Source organism: Perca fluviatilis, chromosome 11 (assembly GCF_010015445.1).
Source record: "Perca fluviatilis chromosome 11, GENO_Pfluv_1.0, whole genome shotgun sequence".
NCBI lineage: Eukaryota > Metazoa > Chordata > Actinopteri > Perciformes > Percidae > Perca > Perca fluviatilis.
The window spans coordinates 8,787,566-8,811,274 of record NC_053122.1 but is presented as its reverse complement, the minus strand read 5'-3'; the positions used below and the strand labels follow the sequence as shown (position 1 = coordinate 8,811,274).

At 41.1% G+C, this 23,709-nt stretch overlaps 1 protein-coding gene across 2 annotated transcripts; it reads right to left on the bottom strand.

The window, feature by feature from the left end:
• Positions 1-1,815: 1,815 nt before the first annotated feature.
• Positions 1,816-22,066, bottom strand: LOC120568415 (casein kinase I-like). Of its 2 annotated transcripts, XM_039815929.1 has the most exons (12): positions 21,935-22,066; positions 15,239-16,282; positions 14,877-14,946; positions 13,713-13,861; positions 13,380-13,614; positions 12,916-13,001; positions 12,702-12,786; positions 12,373-12,521; positions 11,750-11,830; positions 8,155-8,256; positions 6,228-6,334; positions 1,816-2,762 (listed from the first exon to the last, which is right to left on the bottom strand). In XM_039815929.1, the coding sequence occupies exons 2-12, from the start codon at positions 15,500-15,502 to the stop codon at positions 2,708-2,710; spliced, it is 1,383 nt and encodes a 460-aa protein (XP_039671863.1). In that variant the 5' UTR covers positions 15,503-16,282; positions 21,935-22,066; the 3' UTR covers positions 1,816-2,707. The 2 variants fall into 2 exon arrangements, with proteins under 2 accessions (XP_039671863.1, XP_039671864.1); XM_039815930.1 differs by lacking the exon at positions 21,935-22,066 and having other exon boundaries at positions 12,373-12,518; positions 15,239-15,451.
• Positions 22,067-23,709: the final 1,643 nt, after the last annotated feature.

Sequence of the window (23,709 nt, the reverse complement as noted above, 5' to 3'; positions counted from 1 at the left end):
AACAATGTACTTTTGGTTTTAGGTAGCCTGCATCTAAGATCTAATCAATTAACTACACTTAATTAGCATTTGTGTGGCTCACACCTTCTCAAGCTTCTAAAGAATCATCAGCTCATATCTGTCATTTAGCATACTGAGACTCATTGTCCCCACAGGAAAGGTAACTGTTGTCTCTGCTTTTTGGGGAGCCACTCCCTGCTGGGCCAGACTTGATTAGGACAAAGGAAATGCATATCTCTGTACATTTGAATAGAATCGGCACTACCATGATAAACGACCTTTGTCTGTGACCTGGAGTAAACTTGAAATCAGGAGTGTCCTTAACCTGGGACAGTTTCCATTCAAGGAAACATCCACAATTCCAAAGGAATATAATTCTGAAACAGAGGTGATTTCGGGGCTGCGAACTGTGACCCCACTAGGGAAGCAGGTTCTGCAGTCCGCTGTTTACAGTGTATTGTTTTGTCGTGTCACGAGACTGGTTCTCATGTGACTCCATCAGGGAGAAACATGGAGCCATGTCCACTGCTGGCAGTGTTTTATGTTGTATTGTTGTTGACTTGTCATTTCATCTTTCGGTTTTATTAAACCTTTTGCTTAACTTTCAATTGGACCCAAGCCTTCCTTCTCCCTCCTCAGAAATCAAACAATCGTGTCTTTTAATGTATCTTAACAATACCTGGACCAAAGTATAAAGTGAGATTACCAGGACTGGATTTGGGAAGCTCTACCTCTGAAGATAAGGCCGGCATCACCAGCACCTTCCTCAACATCTCATCATAAAGGACTATGGAACGTGTGTACATTTTTTTCATACTTAAATGTAGAATATGCAGTATTTTACTAAATATGTGTGCGCCATCATGGCAAAATATGGTCTTTGGAACACATAGCCTACTGTAGTATATGCAGTATATGTCTGCAGACAGATTCTGTCACTGCGATAGCGTCGCAACCGTGCAAGATGCAGTCACAAAACCTTTCAGGTGTGTAGTTGAGAACAAAATGAAGGCCGAGTTCGAAGATGGGTGTAGTCTGGCAATGTGGCACCTTCCCTCGGAGATGTTTGCGTGTTATTTTGTGATTTATAACGTAGCCGCCGTGAAACAATCAGAAAATGCAAGACCCCCTGCAGTGGGCGATACCTATTACATATTATACTTTTAACAAAACCTTATTTACATTTGCAAATCTTATAAAACATACATTAATAGATATTTCTTATATTTACGCTCCATAAAAGGACACTTTTACAAATAGCCTGCTTATTTGCAGCTTGTGTTGTTTTCAGCCTCGACAGCTGCAGGGCTGTAGCGACGGCAGTGTCAGTCAGCTGGCCCAGAATACGACATATTGACTGACAACCGCTGGCTGTATTGTTATGTGCCATCATCAGGTCAAAATCTTCATTTTTCCAAAATGTTGGTTTACCAAATACCTGGGAAACTATGACAGCAACAACTATTAACATGCTACAGTAAGATGGTAAACATACACATTATCTGCATAACATCAGCATGTTAACATTCTTATAAGCAAAACATTCCTCAAACACTGAAAAAGATATTGTTCATGATTCCCTTAAATAAAGATCAGCTTTAATTTTGTTTGGTTGTTTTTTAATGGAGTTATCTGACTTTCCATCCTTCAACCCAGAGAGAAAGAGAAAAACAAAACAAAAAAAACCCGGAAAATTAAAAATACAAGTTATTAAAAAAAAAAAAAAAAATACATTTTTGAGGAACACTCCAAGCTACAAAACACAAACTTTTTGAACTCAAAAAGACAGAAAAAAAAAAAAAATTGTAGATGGTCTTTTTTTTTTTGTTACAAATTAAAACAGGAAAAAGCATAGTCTTCACATAAACATCTTTTTTAACTTTTGATTCTGGTGGATGTGAGGTTTTCCTCTGAGGGTGAGTGTGTCTGAGAAGTACACCGAGCCCAATCCGTTGCAGGAAATAGACCAAGCCGGTTGCGCTGTACTTCCTTTGACCCTAGGGAATAAAAACTTTATAGACTATGTGCGAGAGCTGCATCTGTTTGTCCATGAAGTGTCTTTATGATGAGCTCCAGAAAGTGTGCAGCGTGTTTGTACATATGTGTGTGTGTGTGTGTGTGTGTGTGTGTGTGTGTGTGTATGTTCTGTGTGCATGTGTGGTCCAACAGTCTCATTGCTTCCCGTCCTTTTGTTGTCCTCTCTTCTGTATCTCCTCAGAAATACACTTCTCTGTCCTCTGAACCAGTCAGTAAGGAAGAAAAAAAAATAAAAACACAAAAGAGAACTAGCCAGTCTGACAGTAAAAAGTCAGCTTGTCTTTTACCGTCTATCGACTGTTTGCGGCCACGGTTTAGCAGTCTGTGTTGATCCAGTTTCAGTTCAGTTTGTGACCATAAATACATGAAGACTTCACCGTTGGCACAGCTAGTCCACGATTAAAGCCGCGAGGTGGAACAGCAAACACGTTACTGTCTGTCGGGTCATTCCAGAGCGGTAGAAACCAGCAGATCAGCTTAGCAAACATATCCTGCTGCCCAGTGGCCCAGCCAGTCCAGCCGACCCAAGGTAAACTACGGGACCTCGGACAGCAGAGGAGGAGGGTCACAGGGGGACTGAGGGAGGAATAAAGGGAGGGCTATATGAAGAGGGCTAGAGAAGGAGAGAGAGAGAAAACACAGAGACCAGGGTTTCTCTCTTGTCTCGTTTTCATTTGTGTCTCTGGAGCGCTTTCCTCTTCCTCCTCTTGAAGAAACAGCAGCACCTGCAACACACAAACCATCATCAACAGACTTCAAATGCAGCTTTTTCTCTTTCAAATATTCTTTCATTTATTATGATTTATTAAGCTTTAAAGTGCTCCTATTATGCTTTTTGGCTTTTTGCCTTTCCTTTATCGTGTTATGTATCTTTTTTTGTGCATGTTATAGGTTTACAAAGTGAAAAAGCCCAAAGTCCCCCCCAAAGGGACTTACCATCTCCAACAGAAAACCCTGTTCACCAACTGCTCCAAACAGCTCTATTGTAGTCCAGCCTTTACTTCAGAGACAAACGTGCGTCACTTTGTAACACACGTTATAATGCTCGCCTAGCTGCTAGCTTGGCACGCTCTCATACTCTGCTTCTGACTGGCTAGTAGTCCTTAACTAGCTACTGCACATGTGCGACTCCCAACAAAGATGGAACAGAAGTGAGATGTCTCACTCTGTAGCTAAAACAAAGAGCTCAACACACAGGGTGAAAAGAGGAGCTGCAGCAATGTGCAGTACAACAAAAATATGGTGATTTTTGAAAAACAAACCATGTAAACCTATTCTGGTACAACCTCTAAATACAATTATGAACCTGAAAATGAGCATAATATGAGCACTTTAAGTAACAATGAACTGCGAGTTATTTCATTTGGGTTTTTTCTGTGGTCACTTTCTGGTTTGGATATGGATAGGATAGGTTATCCCATCCACCGATCACATTCAGCAATACTTTTATGAAATGTAGGTTATAATCTATCTATAAATTGCAGGAACTGGGGCAGGGACTCTTTTCCTGCTCTTGTATTAAGTTGCTGTGAGCTGTCAGAACATAACGTAATCTCTTAGATTATTCCTTCACAGCGCTGTGCAATGTGAGAAAATCTCAGAGCTGAACCGGGCAGACACATCAGTTTTCATCAGACTCACCCTGGGTCGGTTCGTTAAGTCTACTGCTAACTTACAACACTAATAACATTACCGTCGCCAAAATACCCCGCGAATCAATTCCCCTACTTCACCGTTAACCGTCAAGCCACTGAACCTGTATGGAAATGAACACGTCCTCTGCTGAAGTGTTCAATTTGTTAACGGTCATACGACACAACACCGTCTCTCTCTCGCTGCGCACGCACGCACGGTTTTTTCCCCAGATCTCATAAAACCACACCCATACATCTGATGAGGCAGATTAGCAAGGCAAGGCAGCTTTATTTGTATAGCACATTTCAGCAACAGGGCAATTCAAAGTGCTTTAAATAAAACATTAAAGAGCAGTTAAAAACAATTTAAAACAATTTAAAAACATTAGTAAACAAATTAAAAACATTAAAAGACAAGAATAAAATTGATAGTGCAGTATAAGAATAAAAGTTACAGTGCAGTATAAGAAATTAAAGTTAATAGATTATTTAAAGAAAAGCAACATCAAAAAGATAGGTCTTTAGCTTAGATTTAAAAGAACAGAGTTGCAGCGGACCTACAGTTTTCTGGGAGTTTGTTCCAAATATGTGGAGCATAGGATGTTGTATTCCAAAGTCCAAATTGAATTGTTGCAACAAATATTTTATGTTACGAAAATGACTTTTTTTTTAGTATTTTGTATTTTGTCCTTCTCTGACCCTATTAGGAGGGCTGGTAGATTAAATATTAGTAGAGGAGTGGATGTGCATGAATGGATTTTAGGAGCCATATACATGGCGTTAGGAAGGAATAAGGATTATGTCACCTATAACAATATACTAAGTGATTTGAGTTCTTTGTCTTTTTGTTCAAACTTTTGTGTAAATGAATACAATGTAGAAGATTATACAATTCTCTTCTATGTAAAAACTGATTTAAATCTCAAGTAGTATTCCAGGAATGCCACTACCTAGGAATGTCACAAGGAGGACACAACATTGGTTTTGTCTGCTTATTTACAAGTAATCTAAAATGGCCATGGATCACCTGACATGACTAAGCAGAAAATGATGACTGTCAGCATCTTGTTGGTGCAAAGGTATGTTTCCTGAAGCACTGCTTTTTAGAGTAAAATCTTTACAGTTAGAAAAATGACTAAACCACAGAAGTCTTGGTGACCATCAAAGGAGCAGTGTTAATTTAGGCAGCCATTTTAGATGTAGTCTTTAGACAAAAATGCTTATAAGTTTTAGTCACGTTAGTCATTTGTATTCTTCATAGTTTTAGTCGATGACAACTCAAAACACTTTGGTCCCGTTTTAGTCGATGAAAAGTCATTACAGTGAAGTTAACTCTAAGTCAAAAATGTTTTCTCTCTAAATTTTGTCAGCTATTTATTCCTGTGTCAAATGTCCTATATCGAACATTTCAGTTAATGTAGTCTCGCCAAACACTCAACTGTCCTGCTGTTATTACAGACGTGTGAACTACTACAGAGTTGCCTCGTTAATGGACTTATGGCGGTGCGCTGCTGCAGAATGAGTTGCTGATGTATGAAACTGCCAATCAGAATAATGTACTTATTAATCGAAGGTGCTAGAGAGCAGGTCCAGATCGTTCTAGCCCACATTAAGCATTTTATTAACCACCCGAACTCGACCGAGGACTATAGCCTACTCAAGTGCCTTTCACAGCGTGGTGGAGATAGGGTTGGCAATGTGAGACACCGAGGGCTGACACGGACAGTCGGTGTGTGTGTTTGAGAGAGAGAGAGAGAGAGAGGGAGAAAATTATATTTGATATGGTTAATTTTTCTTGTATTCCTTAAAAGTAGCTTTACAGCAGTTTTCCTTGGATTAGGGTGGCACCTAAATCGTGGTTGCAGCTGTCGCCGTGGTCCTGCTCCGCGCCCTGCTTTGCCCTGCTACACCCTGACACGCTCTGCAGTGCCCTGCTACGCCCTACTACGTCCTGCTACGCCCTGCAGTGCCCTGCCACGCCCTACTACGTCCTGCTACGCCCTGCTACGCCCTACTACGTCCTGATACGCCCTGCAGGGCCCTGCTACACCCTATTACGTCCTGTTACGCTCTGCAGTGCCCTGCTACGCTCTGCAGTGCCCTGCTACACCCTACTACGTCCTGATACGCTCTGCAGTGCCCTGCTACACCCTACTACGTCCTGATACGCTCTGCAGTGCCCTGCTACACCCTACTACGTCCTGATACGCTCTGCAGTGCCCTGCCACGCCCTACTACGTCCTGCTACGCCCTGCAGTGCCCTGCTAAATGCTTGCTTTTGGGGGAATTACTGGAATTGTTGGGTCTCTGTAAATTATAGTGTAGTCTAGACCTACTCTATCTGTAAATTGTCTTGAGATAACTCGTTATGATTTGATACTATAAATTTGATTTGATTTAATTTGTAGTGTGTTATGCACAATGTTAGGCCTAAACTGCACCCCTGAGTTATCACTGACAAACTTAATTGTATGTCCGGCACCTAATATCACCTTAAGTCAGGCATTCATTACGTTACAACCCATATATTCTACTTTAACTTGTGTGTGTCCTTACTTGGTATCATCAGCCACTTCCACCTCTGCATTGGCTGTGATTGGTGCGTTGGAGTGTCCTGCAGTGGGGTCGTCTGTATTCAGCTCCCCATTGGTTGAACTCATCACCTGGAGGTGAGAAATAGAAGACAGGGATGAGTACAGGTGTGGCAACGTCCAACCTTGTTGGGACAAAATTAAAAAGACTTGCATCACGTCGACACTAAGGCAGATAAATCTGAAAACGCTGGTTATGTGTGAAAACAACATGCTTCCACACTTTTTCAACATTGACACACCAAAACAATAGAAAAGCAGATAAAAGCCAGCTCTTCTTCCTTTCACTTGGCACAAATGTGCCTTATAGAAAAACAGCAGCGTGACAAACAGATCCCAGTTTCTCAGTGTCTTAGCTAGTTAAAATCCCATCTGTGTCCTGCTCTCAAAAGGACAAGATTGTTTTCAAATGTAACCAGCTTAATGTGGACGTGGTCTTTATAGTTAAGAGCTGTGACCTCCAGGGAAGCTTCACACCTCCAGAGATACAGGCATTGCCAACATTCAGTTTGCTGCCATGCAAAACAACGGCACCTCTGCTTAATGATGAGGTACAGTTTAAAGGACGCATTATGTCAACAACCTTGCATTACTACTACCTGCACAATACTACCTCACAATGCTCCGATGTTCTGGCATATGATGAGCCTCATTGTAGGTGGTGGTGACGCATTAAAGGTCAAATCAGATATCTGTGTGTACGTGTGTCACACACTTATCTATTTTAAACATAGTTGTGTTTTGTGTTTTTTGTCTATTTTCCCCCCACACTTCTTCTTTTTGTATTCATGTTTCATTTCCCTGTCGACTGCATTCATATGAAACGGTGCCTTACAGTTCAAATGAACTTAGAATACTAAGAAAAATAAAACACATTCACACACTGCTACCAAATGATATTCCTCTGCAGCTGGAGAGTTTCCAAAATAAAGGTGGCATGTTTAATGTGGCTGGAGGTGCTCTCCATACTCGGACCTCACCTGTCGTGGTTGGTAATGGAAATACATTTGCTGGACACAAACAATGATGAGGGACCATATATGAAGCATGATGCTACTTATGGCAAAGTAAGCCTTCCCTACAAGGGCAACAGCTGTGTGATTTTGCCTAGTGTATGACAGCTAACACAATGAACCTACTAGTGCCTCAGAATGCTTTAAATCTTAATATGTTTGATGTGGATTATGTCACAATAAACATCAACTTTGTAGCACCACATTTATCTCTGCACTGTAGTTTGATCACATGCCAAGTCGCTACATGTTGCTCTAGTGACCACTAGTTGAAAACCACACAATTAAATAAGAGCAATGCCGGGTCTTGAACTACATTTGGAGACCTGGGTCTAGTGTGCATGGCGCAACCCTGTATTTACCAGAATCAAAAAATGTTTTACCACCAAAGTCTTATGTGTTGCACACAGAGTTTATATATAAAATGGGTATTAAAAACTCATATCCAACTCTTATCTCAACAATAACAACCAACTTAACTTAGCTAATTTTCTATTGTTTATTCTAGTAGTTGCTACAAACACAGTATGAAACCCAGCCTCTTACAAAAAGCAGCCTACAGCATCTACACTTTCTGTCAACAGAGAAACCAGGCCACAACCTTCTGTCTCCTTGCAGAAAGTCTTCATTACTTTAATGTGGAAAAGTGGGTTGTAGAAACAAATGTCTAACATTGCCTTAAATATGCTGTGCAAACCTAACATGGATACATTACGGTTTTAATTTAGAATTTCTATCACAATAGTCCCTTGTGAGGGAGTTATTGAGGAAACAGACTTGAGGTCAGCCCTGCTGCAGAGACGGAAAGGGCCATGCAGGCAGACAAACAAGTAGGCAGACAGACAAGAAGCCAGCAGAGCTAACCCTTCCTCTCAGTACCTGGACGGACCCGCCCAGCCTATCAGCAGTGAGGTGGGAGCCCAGCAGCTCTCGATTGGTCACTGGAGTGGGCTGCGACTCACTGCCTTTCCCCTCTGGAGACTAGAGGAGACAGGAAGCCGATCGCAGGAGTAACGGGAAGGGGGGGCAGGAGGGAGGAGGAGGGGGAAGGGGAAGGGGAAGAGGCAGTGGTGGAGGTGGAGAAGGGAAAAGATGAAGAGGCAGTTTAGATGGAAGAGGATGGTCGCATGGAAAGAGGAAGAGACAGGGTGGAAAAGAGAGAGAGAAGAGGAGGAAAAGCAGGGAGGCGAGGGAGAAATGGGAAGATGAGCAGATGGAAAAGAGGAGTGGCGGGGTGAGGAGCAGTAAGGTGAGAAGAGGAAAGAATGAGGAAAGAGAAAAGAAATAGTGAGTTCAGTCAGTATTTGGTGGAGGAGCAACAGGAGGGTGAGCACTCAAGTGTGCAATACATTGAGAGTGCACAGGAGACCCCTCCCCCCGTGCAAAAGGGGAAGGAGGTGGTCTATTTTCTGTGTTGCCTCAATCTCACCTGCCTCAAAACCGGTTTCTTTTGGGATTAAGATCCAAATAGGCCCGCAGTGCGACCTAACTACTGGCGCCTTTAAATCTGGATTTATGTGCATTTGTGTTTGTGAATGTAAAAAAAAGTGTAATCAGTACAAACCGCTCACCGTAAAATATGATAAGACAAGATATTGATTGGGAAACGCCCTGTTTTACAGAGGTATTTATGTTGCCTAGCAGGGGGCATCGTCTACAGTAACATACAGTAAGTGTGCAGAAAATACCACAGATGGCAGCCCTGCTCCGCAAAATGGACAGTGATACGCATAAGTGGCTTTTCTTATTATACAGTAAATCCCCGTTCTCAGAGGTGGGTAAATGTCTACAATGTGCTCAGTGACGATTCAGATACTGTGAAAATGGAATCCACTATAACTGCTGTGGATCCAGTCTGACTACAGCTACCATGCTCCCCGAAGAAGCAAACAAACCTTTTACAGCTACCTGTTGACCCTAAAAGGGGCAACCAACACTCAGGGACGAATTCACAAAAGGATTGTGTAGCATTTGCAGCCACTAAACCTGCACAGAAAAGACAAAAAGAAGCCGTGTAACTCTCACAGCACCCGCAAAGGTTGCGCCCCTAAGGTTGCTACCAATCAAAAAGCGTCTTGGTGCTCCTGTGCTATTTGCATGTATTTAAATTACATAATATTATGCAGACATTTGGTGCAAAATTGGCCCCTTTCTATACAAATAATCCTTGTGGCAAAAACATTCCAATTCACAAAGAGCAGTGCTAAAAGCCTCACACAGTTACAGTGAAATCATTAGCATCTTCTTAGCAGAGTTGGTGGTAATGAAACGCATCTACTGTATAAGTCCTCCACTGAAGCGGTGTGTCTTTAGACACTCATATGACTGAATGAGGGACTTGATAGTTGCTGTGGCGTAGGCTTGTGCCATTTGAATGATGATGCCATCTATGTCCTGGGGCTGGCCGTACAACGCATGCTTTATACATTTAAGTCAACTTTAGGGTTATCTAAGGTCAGAGGATGAATTAGTTCTGATGATCTACGAGGTCCTGTCAGTATAGGGTCACCTGTTGAAGATGAGGATTGAGAAGAGTCCATTCAACTGTTCAGATGGGAGAAGATACGGTGTACACGGTCCCATGGTGCAAAGTTCAGAGGCCACTGGGCCTAAGGGCCTAATGTAGTGATGGAGAAACTCTAAAAATGTATGAAGTGGCCTGGACAAAGTCACCGAGAACAAAAAATGTAGAGGCTGATGAACACTCTAACTTCCTAAAGGACGCTTAGTGATTTAGTGACCCTTTTAAAGACTCAATTTGTGAATTCCAATCAAAGATATGATTTACTTGATTCTACCTGGACTACACAGTGGTCCACAATTATTAATACATTTTATTGCTGTGTTTGTGTTAGCGCAATAGCTTTTGTGAATCAGACCTTGAAAGAGATAGCGGTTCATCATCTGCAATTCATCAGCAGCCGCAAGCCAGTCTTTGTGAATTCGCCACTCAGTGTGTTCAAGCTTTTCTGTTGATCAGTGTAAAAACACGTCTACCTTCCACTGTGACTCTAGTAAAACACGAAAATGTCCAACCAATACTTTACATACTGTATAATATAACTTTACCATTACCTATCGAGGTGGTACAAAAAACATGAAACCTAACAATGAGGACTTTGTTCTAGTCTGTTAACATTTGGGGCCCTATCTTGCACTCAGCACAATTGCCTTTGTACACCGACGCATGTATCATTCCTATTTCGCACCCAATGCACAGCGGACTTCTCCCTCCACAGACGCACATCGGTAAATTAGGGAATGTATTTGCGCTCCCGGGGGCGGTTCAGCGAAAAGAGGAGGCGTGTTCCGGCGCAAACGTTCCCCGGTGCTATTTTGCAGTTTCAGTGGCGCGTTATTCAGATGCTATTTTAGGGGCACATGCTTGGCCATAATGTAGCGTGCGCACAACTCGCATACACTTCTCTCATCTACAGCAGTTCACATTTTTGAAAACCATACATAATTACAAAGAAAAATATTACTGAAAATGTGCTTCAGGAGTTTGGATCGATCAGGAGGCACTTTACAGTACAGTCCTCAAAAAGTCGCAGCATTCTTTGTGGCTTGTTGTGTTTTACAACATTTCCGTGAATCATGGATGTGTTGATGACATAAATGAGGAAATATTAGAGGACTTAAGGAGACGTGATGTTGAACTCCGGCGGGATCTGGTCCGGGAGTAATGCGCGATGTGCTCCTGGTGGAGCGGGTGGACGGAGATGGAGTGGGGGGAGGAGGAAGGGGCACAACAGGTGCAGGTGGTGCGTTTGGAGGCCCACGCTCCATGGCTGCAGCAATCCTCTCCAGACTTGAGGAGATGCGCCCGAGAGGCCGCAGTAACATCGCCACCCGGCCAAGACGGGCATTTATTACTTTGCCGCATCCCGGACCGGACTCCGCTGGCGTGCGCCAGGCAAATCCGCCGTCATAATAGCAATCCGCCACGGAACAATACGCCTGCTCTTAAAGGGAATGTGAGATGACGCTCTGATTGGTTATTTTCACGTTACGCCCAAACCACACCTAGCTACTTCAGACCAACCCATTTTAGATTTGCGTCGGGCGCAAGACTCAGTTATCCCGCCGGTATCATAGCAACAGCGGCCGAGATCCGCCCACAAAGCTACTTGCGTTTTGCGTTTCACACTTGCGTTTCAGATCGTTAAAATAGGGCCCTTGGTGTTAAAACCCTCAATTTGGATAGCTCTAGCACTACTTTCTGCTTTCTTTAGTGGTGATTCTTTTGTGTTGATTGACAAAGAAAGCTGACAAGTTAATAACCCTGTGACACAGCCAACCAGCTTTTTAAAGAGTGGATTTGTAGCTCATGTAAAGTGAAAAAAAGGATGAACTTTTACTAGACTGGCAAATACATAGTTTTTAAGCTGGTATTGACAGTTTGGCAGTTCTTTGGTAACTCTACTAAAATCTTATGAATGAGATTATATATTTGCTGAGAATGAGTGTGTACCTGGTTTTTGGTCTGGGGTGCTTTCTCTCGGTTGCTCGCTGGAAGTGGAGTCTCACTGGCCACTGGACCAATAGGAGTGGGCTAAACACACATGGGATCAGAGTAAGGAAATACACATTGGCTTACATGACATTTCTTTATGTGGACTTTATATCCTATTACTGATCTTATGGGTAACACTGTTGGGAGGTACACTAGAAGTCCTGTACAATCAGCCATTATGTCAATAAAAACGAATTACATTAAATGGAGAGGTGTGAGAGTGATACCGCTGAATGTTGCAGCATTATGTACCACTCAAAATTCCAAACCTCATCGCTGAACTGAAAGCTCACATTATTTGTACTTGATACTTGACATTGATTTCTGCTGACCTACTCAAAGGGAGTCTATTCAGATTACAGTTTACAAAGAAGCTTAAACAGGGAGGATGATGTGTCTACTCCTCCCTCCTTTATCAGTTCCTGGTTACGCAGTAGATCAGTCATATGATTATCTATCACTGTTGAACTGACCTCACAGCATTAACCCTGCCCTAAACTAAGCACTAAGTTCAGCAGTGTGTGTGTGTGTGTGTGTTGTGTGTTGTGTGTGCGCAGGAGAAAACACCCCTCCACACTAACCAGTGGCTTTCCAGTCCAGTCATACTGGTAGTCAAAGATGTATCCGTTTCTGTCAAAGAGGTCCGTAAAGAGTTTCCTCAGATAGTCGTAATCAGGCTTCTCGAAGAAGTCCAGCCGACGCACGTACCGCAGGTAGGTGGCCATCTCTTCTGTTACATACACACAGGCGCACATACACACATACACAGGCACCCAACCCACAAATGCAAAGATTCATACACACAGACACACACGAGATTTGATCAACATATGCTAACCTGATCATATAAAGTATGTCACAGCTGCACAGAAACACATATCTTTTTTTGTAGAGGTGTATGTATACGAACCTGGAAAGTTTTCACAGAGGACCTCTATTGGTGTGTCTCTCTTTGTGTCTCCTATCTTCTGATAACGTTCTTTCAGAGTGTCAGCCTAATGAAGACAGGGACATGGAGGAATATATTAATAGGAGGTCAAGGATGGATGCAAGGCCGCTGAAGACAGAGTTGATGAAAGGAAAAAAACACGATTGGACTGATGGCTGGTCGACTGCCTCCTCACCTTGAGTCCCTGCCAGGGTAGGCTGCCTCGCAGGAAGTACATGAACATGTGGCCTAGAGCTTCCAGGTCATCCCGCCTGCTTTGCTCTGAAACACAGAACAACAAAGGCTTAAATCGCTCCTATTCACAACAGATGCAAGTTAACCAGCCTAAGTATGCGTTGATGCCTTGAGAAGCGAATCACTTGTGTCCCAAAGAAAACGAATAAGGGCGAACTTCGCGACACACTACATACAGTACTTCAGGAGGTCGCCGCTGCTGCTGACGCAAACAAAGCTAAAGTTAGCTCAATGGACAAGCTAACGTTACTGTGGCTCAGCAAAACAGCAACGATTGAAGTTACAACAACTGAAAATATTTGGCATTTCAAAGATGAGTCAACGAGGCATGATATAAGTCAGGATAAAATCAAATTAAACAACAAAGCACCGCATCATACAAAGTAGCATGAGGGAGCAGCTTACCTTTCCCCAGATGTGTGTTGATGCTCATATATCTAGCAGTCCCAGTCAGACTCTTGTGTTCTCTGTATGGGATGTGTTTCTTGGTCTCTGGGTCTATGTATTCTTTCGCTAGGCCAAAGTCTATGATGTGGATGGTGTGTTGCCGTTTGGAGCCGGGTCGGCCCACCAAGAAGTTCTCAGGCTTCACGTCTCGATAGATCAGGCTTCTGGTGTGGACAAACTCCATACGGGTTATCTAAGGTAAAGGACAGACCAAAAAAGGCAGAGCTAAGTAAGCTAGTGTTTTAGAGATAAAACATTTTTTTTAATTTTTAATTTTTAGGTTTGTCTTACCAGTTGTATGGCTATCATGAGTACAGTCTTTAGAGAGAAAGTTCGGTCACAGAGGTCAAACAGATCTTCTAAGCTGGGTCCCAGCAGCTCCAGAACCATAGCATTGTATTTACCACACGGTCCAAAGTAAAACACCTGTGGTACGCCCTCTGGATGAACAGATAAAGATAGGGCAGTCAGAACAGGAGTTGGACACAGGTACATTTATGTATAAACACCAGACATTGATTAGTGATACTGGTGCGACGAGGTGCCTGCCCAGAGCCCAAAGGAAAGGCAATCGCCACCCCAGCAACAGCCTGTTCACCCTGCTGCCGGCTGGCAAGCAATACCAATTATTTTTCGACAAAGGCAAAAACCACCTCAAGCGGGCATAAAAAAATTTCTGCACAATTGAGGAAGTTTTTTCGAATTGTGCCGTTTCCATTCAGCTTTTCCAATGCGATACTTTAAAATATGCATCAAAATAGTTTAATGGAAACAATACTATAGACTGTATAAAACATGGACGTACTCTCCGTGACGTCACCCACAGGTATCTGAAGAGCCATTGTGAAGCTCAGTGTGGGCGGCTCCGGCCTTAGCCATCTTGGCAGTGCCTGACTCCGCCTTCTCCCGGCTAATCCAAAAATGGGCAAAAAGGTGGCGAGCGGGTGGGGCTGAGGCGGGCCGAATTGAGCCTATAGTCTATACTGGTCTTCTGTGCATCACCTGAAGTGCCACATCCTTAATAACTTTAAGCCTGAATATAATTTAACTTGAGGAACTGCAGTTTTTAGCACGTCCGCCTTGGCTTCAGTTTTCAGCCCCGTAGGTTGCCGCTTGTTCTGAAACTGAAAGTGTGAAGATATGTCTGGAAACACATGGCTGCCTACACCCTTCCCAGGTCAAAGGTAGAGTTCACAGTGACAAGAACAGCAGTGCATAAGAAAAAAATGGGCATTCCAAATTGGGCAAAAATAGGGAACAATCTGCAGAAAATTAAGAGAATATGGCATTTCTCTTTGAGAAATTTTGCTAACAAACATCACTTAAAAGTCTTATTTGCTAGTTGGCATTATTGTTTATGCTACACACAGCTAGCTTCATTATAAAGATTGGTTACACGCAAACTCAACTGATTCTTTTAGTAGAAAACCTGATGAAAGAGACGGTGGTTCTCACCTGAACTTCCCAGCTGTTTGTAGAAGCGATATTCTAGGTGGAGCTGTGGCGCCCGCGACTTGATAGGCTCCTACAAAGAACGATTATGTCTGAGTTAGAATAATTATTTGTTACAAAGTAGAAGTAGTAAAATTCATAAAATACAATTAATTACACCAATTTCTCTGACAACACTGCCATATTCGGGCAATCAAACCCACATTTTGTTATGTTCCAGGTATATATTAGCTTAAGTACAATGTGAATAAGCTTTCAGTCGCTTTCAAGTGTAAATTATTTTATTCTGAAAAATTGATTAGTATCATACACAATATTAGCGTGCTGCCACTTATACTATATAAATATATAGATTTTTTTTTTACCAGTTTGATAGCCACGTATTCATTGGTGTACAGGTTCTTTCCAAGTCGTAGCTCTCCGAAGTTCCCGCAGCCGATCTTCTTACCGACCCGGAAGTTTGGTCCGACCATCAGAACCCCGGAGTTGGAGCTGGCACCCCGGCCACCGTGCCCAGATCGACTCCCTGTCTTCCCAGGCATTCTCTTCCCCTCCTCTGTCTCCCCCTTCCCTCCACCTCCCCCACCACCTCCCCCTCCCCCTCCTACTCCTCGCTTGTCAAAGTCCATCAGTTTGTGGTAGCCTGGCCTCTCCACGGTTAAGCCGATTCCATGCAACCAAAACAACTACCAAAACAACTGCCTATCGGCTGGACTGTCAGACGTTAGGGTGGTCTACGCTGGGCCAAAATGTGAATTAAACTGGGCTTGGGGGTTTGAATATAAAGAGGGCAGGGACTGAGCTGTGGTAACGTAAGCTGAGTTGGGACAGATGCGAGATGAATTCAGAGGAAATAAGTGACTATCATAAAGGACTAGAGCTTAGTTAGGCAGAGCGAAACAGTGCTTAGTCCTACAAAAAAGGTGATGAGGGCTGATGAGAGTGAAAGAAAGCAAAAGCTGATGACTGTTGGGTGGGGTGGATAGATGACTAAATGAAAGAGAAATGAAAAGATGACAGGGTAAGGGGGCACCACTACCAACTAGTTTATACCCCCTTGTAGGGGCCAGAGATGGTGATGGAGGGGAAGAGGATAATGGCCTGATCAGTCACCATATGTGGTTAGCCATATGCTAACATGCTAAATGAAACCGGACAGCTATGCTAGCTTCAGGCTCAGACATACCAGTCCACCATGACAACAGCCTGGTGTCAGCAGCACAACACCCATGCACCCAACTCCAGTGCAGACGTAGACAGCATGTGAGCCTATAAATGCTGGACCTCTGTACTTGTCCACTGTCACACAGAGGCTGATAATCTGCCACACAACTGCTTGGTCCTATACCAGCTGAAGCTTTGGCCCCTGGGTGTGAGGAATGCCGTGTGCCAACGTTTTAACGTACCACCTGCAAGACATATAAATATATATATAAAAAAAAAAGATTAGATTCAAATGATTTCATAATAGCTGACCCATATTTCAATATTGAATGTATAGCACAGGCATTTCAGACAACACACTGCCATCATTGCTGGGCTTACTGAAGCTTTTCATCTTAAATGTAAAATGACAAATTCCTTCTTTAGCCTACAAACTGCTAATGTCCTTTTTAAAAATAATACCATAACAAATGATTTTAGAGGAAAATATGACCTAGATATTCTGGTGTTGTACAGCACCCCTGGGAGAAGAATTACATTTTACTTGAGGAAAGATCTTTTAATAGATTCAAACATATGCATTATAACAGTATTGTTTATTAAAAATTATAAACCTTATTTATACAGCACCTTTTAAACTGCTTTAAGAAGAGATTTAAAAGATGTTACTGATTCTGCAAGCCTCGGATTTTCACATTAGTATCACATTTTACCGTAAAGTGCTTAAATTATGTAGGAACAGCTATGTCTACATCAGATCATGTGTAGCAAGTGGCAACCACAATAATACGCAAATAAATTGCAGAAATGCCAAAACCTAATTAGCAATTGAAGGATATTGGGTGGTTCGGAGAGCAGGGCAACAAGTTGTCACTCAGTAAACCGATTCCTTGATTTTGAAAATTTAACCAAATCTTTTTTTTTTTTTAATTCATTAACATTTTGAAAGTTCAAATCTTTTTATTTTAAAATCGATAGAAACCAACTGAAAGCATTTGGCCTTCTAACAGAAAACCAGGCCATATCTTCCTCCAGGAGCACAGGGCATGTTCTCTGGTGTTTCTGATTTCCTCTACTAATAATAACTCATCCTGGCTTCTCCCGTTCCTTTCTTCTCTCCTCTCAGTTTCCTCTGCAATCTATTTTCCTTTAACATCTATCCCTTCTCCTCCACTCAAGACCTTCCTTTCCCTTCCTGCTCTCCATGCTATAACAAGCTGCTAAATGGCAATGCATGCGTTTATATATATATATATATATATATATATATATATATATATATATATATATATATATATATATATATATATAATTTATTTATTCATTAGGATCCAGCTATGCAGGTAGAAGATGAAGCATAAGTTGAACACAACTGCCCCTTATTAAAAAGTAATCAAACTTTGTTGTTGGCCACTGAGCGATCTCTATTGGCTTCTAAAAAAACATATCTTATGACTCAACAAGTCAGGTATATTACTTCAGTAACATACACATGCGTGCAGGTCCCTTCAAGTCCAGACTAATGTTAGAAGTCCCTCTAGTGGACAGAAAGTGTAACAACAGCCACATACTTGTAGTGGCATTGACAAAGCATACGCCTGAGTAGTGTAGTACATATTATTTAACAGGCTGCAATTGAGCATTAAATATATTTGAATATTAAAAAAACTATCAAATGGAATTTGAATGGTATTATAGAAGAAGATTGACAGCTCTGGTGGGGGGTGTTAGGATAAAGGGAATTTCCACACCATCAAATAGTTACTCTGCATCAGTAATATGGCTGTATTGAACGGTATTAAATAAATGGTGTCGATAAAAAAGTAAAATAAAAAAATTATCACAAAAAAAGTCCACCAAAAATGTGAGATAACATTTTTAATGGGTCCTGTTCTGGGTCCTCTCAATTAACTTTAGAGGAGATTACTGCAACACGTGGTAGAGAGTGCAGATTATCACATCTATTTATTTAACTTTAACATATAGTATTTATTTTTTTTTTTGAGGGCAATAAATGAATTACAATGTATTATTGCGTTTCAGACAATCTGTCCTAAATTGAACTGATACACATTTTGCAGCAAATATCATCTAAGTTAAACAGTTATATAGTCACTCTCCTCTTCTTTCACAAAACATACAGTCAATGGGAATTTGTATATTCTTTTTATGGAGGTATTGGTCTAACCAATGTCACAGACTTCCTGCCACACTAACGTATGCAGGTTCTCTCTGGCATCGTCTGTGTTTTACTCCGGAGAACCCTCAATCAACTTCAGAATAATAGTTCACTGCCAAAGGGGCTCATGACCACTTCTTTACTCATGATAATAACACCGAGGACACCGAGAGAAGGAGGAGGGCATGTCTGAGATAGTGGACAATGCTAAGTATGTCAACTCGACGCATCTCCTCTGATGTGATTAACAGCTCCTGTGAGGAAGGGCAACATGTGAACTCCAAACATCAGCTTAAGGACCCAATTCTTATACGTGGGCTTTTATTGTTTACTACATAAAACATCTCTATTTTAGTCAATTCATCTTTTTTACTTTCACCTCGAAAAAAGGGCACTTCAAATTATAACATAAAAGTCATAATGTACCACTGGTTTTATTACAAACACCTACTGCAGTCTAGTCAGATATTGATGTTATGATTTCATCAAAGTCAGTTCAGTTGCTGAATGCATGTAAAAATAAATAAAATAGGGTGATGCTGATACCATTCTATGAACACAGTGATTCAATTGAATCCTTTGCCTGAGAACTTGAATGTGTTGTTTATGTGGGAGCCGTGCTCAGCTAAGTTTAACTAATGAGGGAATTAGGTTGCTCGAAATTTAGTAAACAGGTTTGTAAGACTTGCGGAAATCAGATTCAGTAATAACATTTAACAGCGTTTTGCTCTGACTGAAGTTAGACCTATGCCTGTAATTACACCCGCTGTAGCAGTTGTTGTTTTTTCTCCCCTCACACAGAGACTCGCACGTCAGATTGAGCAACTCACAGCAAAAAAGCTATGCTACTGTATAGGCCATATATGAGAGGGTTAGGACTGCACAAAGTGAGAGGCAACATTACTCCCACACACTATCTTTGGCCTCAGCTAAAAGAAGAGCTTGCAACTCTTGCATGAATACAATCTAAAAGACGGAGGCCTTGACTCAGACATTAGTTTGAGCTGGTTGTCTTTGGTAAAAATGTACTTGCTTTACCAAAGCTGATCATTAAGCAATTTGCTTCTTGTGCCTGACGTCTTTCAACAACTCACAAGAAACAAGTTTCCCTTTCTCTGCTATAACCTCCTTTTATCAAACCATGTAGTTTATTGGGAAATACTGAATTAGGGCTGGGCGATATGGAGAAAATCAAATATCACGATATTATTGACCAAATACTTTGATATCGATACCGCAACGATATTGTAGTGTTGACTATTGGTGCTTTCACAAAATATTTACACAATGAGATTTTTGATAAATAATCATCAGTAATGTGGATATAATGACTAAGTGGGTAAAGGCAAATAATAGAACAGTTACAACAGTATGGTAAGTTCAGAAAATGACATAACTTTACTGTAATGCAGCCTTTAAAACCAGGAAAAGACAACACTTATGCGATATTACGATATCTAAAATCTAAGACGATATCTAGTCTCATATCACGATAGATATAATATCGATATATTGCCCAGCTCTATACTGAATGTTCTTAAATAGCTTGGTATCAAAACTAATTTCTTTTTAGGTAGGTAGGTACACATACAATAACATCACAAATCCTTTAAACTTCTTAGACCCCAGTAATTCATCCCTTTCTTCATAACAAGTGATTATGTCTTAACATATGCTTTCAGGGTATCTGTACACACAAAGTATGTAAATGTAAGGCCTTTAATGACTTTTAGAAATCCTTAAACGCCCTAACTTTACCAACAACTATAAATACATACATATATACTCTGGTAAGTGGTATACTGGCAAATATACTTCTATAAAATATGTAAAGCAGTATAGGTGTTGACTGACAATAATATTTGTTAGGCACTGAAATCAAGACAGCAATTTTGGAATCCAATACTGTGTCATTGTCAGCAATGTTTTGCACCCCCTCTTGTCTGACAACACCAAGCTGAGCAGTGGAAGTTAAGTGGTTTACTAAACCCACTAACCTGCATGCAGCTTCACACCCAATAGTATCCACTACGCAGCATGCCACAGGCTACAATCCTGACCTCAATTACTAGGCAACTGGGACAACAGATTTGACAGTTTCTCCACAAAAAGAAAAATCTGACGCACAGAAACTGTTTCTTAGATATGCCAATTTAGACCGCCTGGAGCCTCTGCCATCAGCACCTAATACACCATTTGCTTGGTGTAGGAGTTGTGTTTTTATAGATAACAAAAGAGAGTTTAATACAAAAGTAATCTACTGATGAATCAAACACATCAATAAATGCTAATGGGGAATACATTCGCAGGGGTTGATATATGCGCTAAGAGGTTTCTACATGCACTGTATTTACGATTAGCCTTAATTTTAGCTATACTTTTTATGCTTTGTTTATATAAAGTTAATTAAATCCATAAAATCAAAATCACTAAATCATAATGTACTGATTAAACATTCATTTGTACAATTCCTGAGAGATTACCTAAAGAAAATAGCCCTTGGCTCCACATTGGTTATTAACATTGCTGACCCAAATCAAAGAACTGTCTTTATTTTCAATACATTTCAATGTATGACCATTCACAATTTACTCTATTTTCTTTACTCCAACTGTGACTTAATTACTACTTTATTGTTGTCAGTCCACTGTGTCCTACATTAATTGTGGTTCGGTATGGAATTACAACATTTAAAATAGATATCCCCATTGAAGGGTTTCCATTTGACTATCAATGGCACCTTACAGTATAACTAGCTAACTAATGAGTGCATGTAGTACTGGTGGCCTCTGTTCATTTCAAGATATCCTCAGCAGGCATTACAAAGTTCTTGATTACATTTTAAGGGAAATACAACAAATCTAGCTGTAACGTTACCAACATGGCCTTGTCCCCACCACCCACACTCCAATGATGAACTAAGCTGCACCACCTCTTACTCGTCTATTTAATGGTTTTAGGTACAGTTTCCTTAACAGCAACCCCGAGAGACTCTAAAACACCGCTTTGTTCAAGTTCGTCTCAAGCTGTCACCATGTCGAAATTTTGAACAGAAAGCCATTAATGTTTGACCAAAGGAGATAGAGTTTGCTAACGTTAATGGAGCTAACGTTAGCTGATACGACTGCAGCAGACTTATACATTAGGGGAGCAGCGACTTTTCAATCTGCTGACTATTCGCCTGCAATCGCCACCATACGTTAGCTGGTAGCCTATTTGGGGAAATATAATAATGGTGTTATTGCACGTCAAACTATCAGTCGAGATAGCTAGGTAACGCAGGAAGTTAGGTTTAGGCCACAGTAGTTTGTGTGTGTTTGGCCTCGGTGTAGCTTGACAACGGTAGTTTCATTGAAACAAATTTGAAATAGCTAAGTAAAGAGAAGGAAGGAACAAACGACACGAAGTAACGTTAATGTCAGAGAATACCACAACGACTATTAGTAACGACCAGCAGTGGATACGGTAAGTTAGCTAGCTTTTGCACCGTATTAAGAACTCGCTACCCAGCTAGCTAGCGTTTACTAACGTTAGCCTCTGTGGTCGTAACAAGACGTAGCCGGATAGAAGCTAACGTTGGCTAACATGTTAGCTAGCCAATGTTAGCTAGCCAATGTTAGCTAACGCTGCATTTCTGCTCATACAGAGTCATTCATAAAGATAGCTAGCTAATTTAACAAACTCATTTCTGCAAAGTTCAAAAAAAGAAATGACGTACCTAAACAGGTTTTCTTTCTGTCGCTATCTAGCTTTGAATAAATTGTTCTTATTTTGTTCGTCTCGTTTTCCTGCCCATCTCTTTCTGTGGATGTTTGGCTAACCAGCTGAAAAGCCTCGCCAGTGACCATAACGCAATTTGCGTAGATTGAGATAATTACGGCGTAGGAAACGAAAGGGGCGAGCGTAAACTGATTTGAAGAATACCGACATAAAAATCTGTGTGCGTGAATGTGAGTCTGTGTGAGTGTACGTGAGAGAGGGTCACGCACACTTTGATTTGTGGAGAAAAGTTGTTTTTACTTTCACCAGCACTTGCTGAAATAACTATATGAGTGTGTGTTGCCTATGTTTTTAAGACTTTGTGTGTTTCTAAATATCTGTATCCAATCTGGACAGCAGTATTGTTGTATCGGCTCTGTACTCCAGCACATTTAATTTGTGTGAAAAAATGCAATATTTCATCATAGGTACCTAGTATTTGGTTCTGAAACATTTACACAGTTGAAGTCTGTCAGCCACAAACATCAAGCAGATGGAAATCCTCCCTGCTGATGCTCTTCCAGGCCTGTACTGCATACTTCTGTTCTCAGTTTGGTCTTCAGCAAGTATTTTCACAGCATGTCAACATGATTGTTTGTACAGGTACTTTGATTAAATGCATCTTTTCTTATAGTCCAGTCATTTTAAGCCAAAAATGGGGGTCAACCTAGGACAAATTGCAACAGAAGCAAACTCAACTGATTTTGTATCCTCAATATGTCCCGAGAAAGGAAAAAAAAGCCCAGAAGAATCCCATTAGGGGAAAGTTTCGAAAAAGACCCAAATATAGCCTATTCATTCTTTTTCTCACGTGAATAGGGTAACAATTTTAACCGTTAGATATCACCATGAAAATTACTGAGTTGAACACTTACATTAAGACAAAGAAAAAAAAATATTATTATAAATTAATTAATTATTATAAAATTAAGTGTTTTTGAAATTTTTTGATATCATGAGCAAACGGTGCATAATAATGTATGCGCTAATTTGCATACATACCACAACATATCTCAACATTGGATATAGCCAGGTGAAAATGTCTTGTAGAATCTTGTTGACATCTTACAGTAGAAGACTATCGAGGCAAACAAATGTCACCATAAGGGGCAGAGATCCAGTCATTTATTCAAGGTCCACTCAACTGTCAATCAACTGTTACTAAGCTGTCACTCAGGTAAGAAAGATTTCCTTTTGTTTCTCCTGCATGGATTATTCAACCTACATTAATAAAACATACCTGGTGATCAACTACAATGTATTGGGAACATCTGGATGTGTTCTGAGCTGTGGTACGACTATTATTGCTGAGCTGCACAAACTCAATGCAGATGGCCTGTGAGTGACGAGAATGAAGATGAGATTCTGGGTAGATGGGTAGCCTAAATGGGTTCCATTCAGACCTTAACATGAAGTCGTTTACTGTTATAAGTCAACAAGATTCAACAAGACATTTTCACCTGGCTATACCCAATGTTTAGATCTGTTGTGGTATTTATGCAAATTAGCACATAAGTAATTAGATTATGCAAAGTTTGCCCATGTTAAAGGATTACGCCACCGTTTGTTGAAATAGTGCTTATCACGGTCTCCCCTGGCTGTAGATAGGTGGGCCAACGCATTTTTTGTCTCAGTGCAAGTAATTAGGTTGTTTTTTTGTCTTTTGTTGGCTCACTTTTACTCACAACATGCTAACCGGCAACATAGGATTCCATTCACTACGCTAAGCTAACT

What these genes read in the sequence shown, in the direction of transcription:
- LOC120568415 (XM_039815929.1), bottom strand. Translation starts at nt 15,502, where the DNA reads ATGGACTTTGACAAGCGAGGAGTAGGAGGGGGAGGGGGAGGTGGTGGG. An exon ending in TCATGATAGCCATACAACTG is followed by an intron (nt 13,615 to 13,712) that starts GTAAGACAAACC and finishes CCTTTACCTTAG; the next exon opens with ATAACCCGTATGGAGTTTGT. An exon ending in CCTCTGTGAAAACTTTCCAG is followed by an intron (nt 12,522 to 12,701) that starts GTTCGTATACAT and finishes TGTATGTAACAG; the next exon opens with AAGAGATGGCCACCTACCTG.